This window comes from Lissotriton helveticus, chromosome 6 (assembly GCF_964261635.1).
Source record: "Lissotriton helveticus chromosome 6, aLisHel1.1, whole genome shotgun sequence".
NCBI classification, from domain to species: domain Eukaryota; kingdom Metazoa; phylum Chordata; class Amphibia; order Caudata; family Salamandridae; genus Lissotriton; species Lissotriton helveticus.
In genome coordinates, this window is record NC_136067.1 from 1,406,342,421 (window position 1) to 1,406,348,420 (window position 6,000).

At 36.5% G+C, this 6,000-nt stretch overlaps 1 protein-coding gene across 4 annotated transcripts in view; it reads left to right on the top strand.

The window, feature by feature from the left end:
* Positions 1-5,440, top strand: part of MAP7 (microtubule associated protein 7) — a 1,007,524-nt gene extending 1,002,084 nt beyond the window's left edge. For all 4 annotated transcript variants that reach the window (XM_078649192.1, XM_078649193.1, XM_078649191.1 and 1 more), the window contains exon 20: positions 3,895-5,440. In XM_078649192.1, coding sequence (XP_078505318.1) covers positions 3,895-3,905 — 11 coding nt within the window. In that variant the 3' untranslated portion in view covers positions 3,906-5,440. The remainder of the gene's footprint in view (positions 1-3,894) is intronic.
* Positions 5,441-6,000: the final 560 nt, after the last annotated feature.

Genomic DNA, 6,000 nt, shown 5'->3' on the forward strand with positions numbered 1-6,000 from the left:
TAGTAAATCAGTATCAAACAAATAAATATAACAATGAATACATTTAAAATTAGTCATTTACAAAACCTTTGAAATTCACTGAAAAAACCATAGGTTTCAGACATGTTATAGTTAGGAATTAGCATTTAAAAAACCTTCAAAATTCACTGAAAGAACCATAGGTTTGAGGCCTGATATAGTTAGGAATTAGCATTTAAAAAAAACTTTAAAATTCACTGAAAAAGCCATAGGTTTTAGGGGTGTTATAGTTAGCTGGACATTTCACTCGTACAAAACCAATGAAATTCCTCCGATATAGTTAGTTGTACTAAGTATAACTTGCTCGCCCGCAATCCACTGCTGGTGATGTCACATATTACATCCTTCATGACATGGTCAGTGACATCACTGATGACATCATTCACCTGACAATCTGATACATCTCATCATACCCTAGTATAACCTTTCAACACTCATTATAAAATATGGAGTACCATATTTGAAACCATTGTCACACCAATACAAGTTTCTTAAAACCCACTCAGTGATTACTACATCTACACACACACATCTAAACACTTACCTACAGATTCACTCATACATGGTAACAAAGATCAATACAACACTATTACATATACCTATACACCTACATCAACATTATACACCAGCACACATCATATTGACTTATGCAGTCATCCTACTCACTTATGCAAATAACTTATCATACTTACATTTACTCAGCTACACACTTGTACAAACACCACTTTAATTGCTCATATAGTAACTCAGATAGTAACTCATACTTAGTGTGTTATAAAATCACTAATGCATGTATAAAGTTTTCGATAGTCACTCATACAATCACTGAGTCTTATGTATACTTATTTATATACAACAACTGTCACATACACTGCCTTTTATATTTCTAGTTTGTTGGATATATATCATTGAGAAATATATGTACTCATCACCACACCCATAAAGACATTCACTCATCCAAACAACTGTTTCCACATACAGTCTTAACCTCATATACCTACTAAATCAACTATTTACACATCTTTGGACAGTCACACACCTCCCACCCAACTACACACACATTCCCTATCTCATACACATGCTCACTTATCTAATTAATATGTAATATAGACTTTCAAATAGCTGGTGACCAACTTATGTAGTAGTTTACGCAACAAGAGATAGAGTGATATAGATATTCACACTGTTTAATCACTATCCCATATATTTAGAGAAACACATAAATTAGTCACTTGGACAGTTAATCACAGTGCTACTAAATCCTCCATCCAGACACTTATACATCCACTCAGTCTTCAATGCACATTGCTATATATATAATACTTATTTAAATATCAAACCACATTCACTGGATGATGTCATCAGAGATGTCATTTGAGATGTCATCAGTGATGTCACTAACCATGTCATGAATGATGTCATATGTGACATCATCAGCAGTGGATTACGGGCGCGCGAGTTATAGTTAGTACAACTAACTATATCGGAGGAATTCCAATGGCTTTGTACAAGTGAAATGTTCAGCTAACTATAAAACCTATGGTTTTTTTCAGTGAATATATTTATATAGATATATATCTGTACATATATGTGTGTCTGTTTGATCAATTTAAACATGAATGTGTGTGGTGAGAGAGAGAGGCATGTATAAGGGTAACTGTATAATGAAGTTCAATGTTGCCACTAAGGGGGTGAAGGCCAAGTGTTTGTAAATTTCACTAGAACCCCGAGATGGCAACATAGAACCATATTCCATGTTAGCGGTTTATGATTTTTATGACATGATTACTTTGGGCGCTTTACCTTTGAGAATATTGTTTTCCGGCCAGGGTGAGATGCTTTAAGAAATAGTAAGTGAAATACTGGACTCTACTCTTAGTCTGTCTGCAACGAAAAGGAGAGAGCGGTGCTTAATTATTTGGTTAACAATAAAGAATTTTAGGACCCTTTTGCATTATTAAAAAAAACAGTTCTCTCAATAGCAGCAAGCAATTGTTGAAGCTGTTCTCTTCAAGTTGCAGTCAGCAATGACACTGATGTATTATAGATTACAGGGAGAGATTAAAAGTTTATAATGGGACACAATGGAGAATATAGACCATGATCCTGGCTAAGCATCCTCCTAAGAAGCTGATTACCAGACTGTATAAAAAGGTGCTTACTGGCGTGTCAGGGAGGGATACATATTCCTGTGAGAGATAGGCAACAGAAATATACAGAGAAATTACTGATTTAATGTGGGTATATTGCTGTCAACAAAGGAAGGAAGTAACATCAAACGGGCAATTAATACATTGCAAATATTTACACAGAGCCTACTGTACTCTAGTCCCAATGGTTAAATTGGACAATCCAGTATCTAGGAATGTTGTCATTTCTCTGAACGCAGACTCTTACATTTGGCATGGGGCTGCCCTGGAATGCACGCATTTTGGCAAAACATAGAATCCACTGTCAGAGAGAGGACAGGTGACCAGATGGAACTTACCACGATGATAGTCATACTGGAATAGAAAATGATCTACCCAAAACTGATTGAAAATGTTGCACCAGCACTATTGCTAGGAAAAAGACGAGTGGCCATAAAATGGGGCAGAGGTGAGGCACCTACAGAATCAGAATGATACTTGATTTAACAACAGGTTAACCACATGCAGGGACTGATATGACAATATTATCAAACAAGTCATGGTCTAAAGACATTGGGCTCCACTTTGACAATACTTTACAACACAATACTACTGATACATGAAGGGGCGATCAATGATTATGAAATGGTGGTTGTACCGTGTATGCTATATTTAAATGTGAACAGTAAATTGTGTTATTCATCTGTGCTACTTACCATTGGGTATTTAACACCATGTAACCTGATTTTAATGCTTGTGTATGGGCAAAAACGTTAGTTAAAGGTTTGAAACAGTGGGCACTGATAGGAACTTTTAAAAAATTGTTTCTGTTTACTTTTTATGAACAGATTATAGATGAAACAGTGGCCAATGCCAGTGGAATTATGCAATTCAATTCTGTGTTTATCACATATTCTGTTTTGTGATTGAAGATTTCAACAAATAAATGATGTCTATCTCGAATGGGTCAAAATAATCCTGCCTGTTTTTACTAGTTATGCATAGTTTGGTGTCCGCTACCTCCCCCCGCCTCCCTCCACCCCATCATACATTAGATAAATAACCCTGCTGCAAATGTCATCCTCAACTGCCTCAAGGCACACACTCTCATACCAACTGAAGCCAAATGTGTCAAAAAAGTAGACATCATAATCTAGAAAATAGTAAGTTAGTCACAACATATATTTGATGCATTTCTATTTACTGATGACAACTTATAGCTGTGCCTAGTTGGCCACTGTACCACGCTGAGGGTGATGTATTGTTCTAAACCTAGCTGATATATTTTTTATAAGGGTATCTATAACAACACATAGTGAATCAACAGTGTTGAAAACAAGTTGCTCTTGTCCTTTTTAGAGTTTCTTGGTACCGGTATCACTCAGGACTGGACTGAAAACCAAAATTAGCCTAGACCAAAATATTCATATCTGTCCCATACTACATTGCGGGAGGCCATTACAACAATTTGGTCATGGCGGCCCATCCTTCATTGAAAGCAACCCCTTGTCCTGCAGCCTACCGAAAAATTGCCAGAGTGGCCATCCCAGCCTTTGTTGCTCAGCTATGTGTAGGAGCACAATTCATAGAGACCCACACACTGTGATGGAAGATACTCCTCTTTATTTCTGATTGACGTTGACCAGTATTAGATGTAATCAGTTTCAAATATGTTATTTTCTGTGTGTTTGCTGCTTGCATAGAGATAATGACTGGCTCACTAATGTACACTCTGTTTCTCCAACAGAAGTAATCTGACAGTAGAACCAAGGGTGAAGTCAAGCAAGCATCTTCAGAACAGGATGAATCTGTTTCCTCCAGGCTTCAGTGCGGAGATATTTCCTTCAGTTTTCTGAAAATTCCTCAGCTATATCTTTATTAAAGGAACCCTAGTAAAACCATCTGAAAAGCGATAGACTGGACTGTCAATGTAATGCTATGGAAAGTAGCAAAATGCCTCGTAAACATCATATTCAATAGCTTTTCCACCTTGCTTCTAGTAGCATCACTAAATACTGTAAAGAAGAATGAAAACACTGGCATGTGGTAGTGCTGGACAAGTACTGATGAGGAAGTGGGAAGCCAGAGTAAAATTGGTGTTCCGTTTCTAAACCTGTACAATGTTAAATTAGCCACAATCTTCTATGGTTTATATGTCTAATACTTGAAATAATGTCCCTTTTGCTCTACTAGTAGGGCTGTAGGGGAGTGTATTTTAAGCCTACTGGCTTAAATGTTTTTTGCAGAGAACTACATTTGTAGGGGCAAACATATAGGTGTCAGTTGCAGAATCTCCTCCTTCTGTCTGCTACACAGACCCTCAATATATGTAAAGACTATTCTTTAAAAGTAGGTTTCAGTATGTAAAATTTAAGAAAACATAGAGAAATACATTATTTTTTCATGGACCAGAACCTGTTTCTGCCCAGGGAAAGACAAGAGGATATTTATTATGGAGTTTTATTGTTTCAATTTTTTGACACAAAAGAAAAATGTAATAAATGAATTAGACCAATGCGGTAAAATGATACCGCAGACCTAATTTTGGTGGTTGTGTTAATGATATGAGAAAACCTTTTTTTTTTTGTTTTTGTTTTTTTAATTCTGTACATTGCTGCTGTTCTTAACCATGGAAGACTTTTTCTTTGCCTTATCAGATTGTGAGAACCATGGATTATCTACTGATTTTGGTAATATTTCTGCTCGTTTCAGAGCAAATTGAAAAATGTTGCGAGTTTTTCAGGCACACCTAACGACTGCATAGTGAAATAAATATTAAAATTTTTCTTAAATCGACCGATTTATCTGGAAATTCCAATCTCTTCTGTGTTGCTGCTACCCAGCATGGCACTAAAACCCTGCACTTTTGTTTCATGAACACTGTACTTAAGAAAAATCAGTTTGATTTGCATAAGATTCTAATAATAGCCAACTCGTGTGAAAAGTTTCAAGACCAATGCAATGTGGAAGGATGACTTCATAAATAGGGACAGATTATAGTTCTTCTGCAGTTACCGGTTTCATATTATGTCATAAATTAGACAGGTAAATCTATTGAAATTCAATAGATTATGTAATCCACCAGAACATAACACAATACAGGCCTTTGGTCGGTATGTTTTGTATTTGTATGTGGTAACACTATAAATGCTTGAGTTCATTTTCGCTTTTCTTCAAAGTTTTTATGTCCATGTACATAGAAGTTATATTTAACAAGATGTCCAAATAGTGCCGTTTTTATTTCATGTAATCTATATAGCATGTAATTATAAAATAAAATTTGTTTGAAATAATTTAGACTTTTGTAATTTTTAAGCCAATTTTAGTTTCAAGTGAGCCTCCCATTAAATTAAACAATCACTACTTCCATCCTGTCTTTTTGGCCTTCGTTCTTGCTCGCCCCACTCCCACTTTTTTATTCAACAAAGGATTGAATTAAGTGGTTTGGGGAAGGGTATTGGAGTAGCTATTACTGCTTCCAGCCTTTCCCGTCCTTGGCCAGAAAGTTCCATTTTATGTTAGCTGTAGAGTGTGCCTCATTCTATGATCTCAACTATCAGTGAACTTAAAACAGAATGTAATGACGGACAAACAAGAAGTGAGGGTAGAGAAGTAAAAAAATGACGATGACTCCAACCTACCAAGAGACATAAAATGGTATAGTTACATCAGGGCCAGTGCTAGGATTTTTGTGGCCCTGGGCGAAGAGGAATGTGCGAGGCCCCTCTAATTTGCATACATGACACCTTCAGGGCTCCGGAAGCTGCTTAATGGATACTTCTCCTGGGCCACAGCTCCTCCTCTCAGCCTCCTACAAGCACCTCTTTTACAGCTCATATCAGGCTGAAGGTGT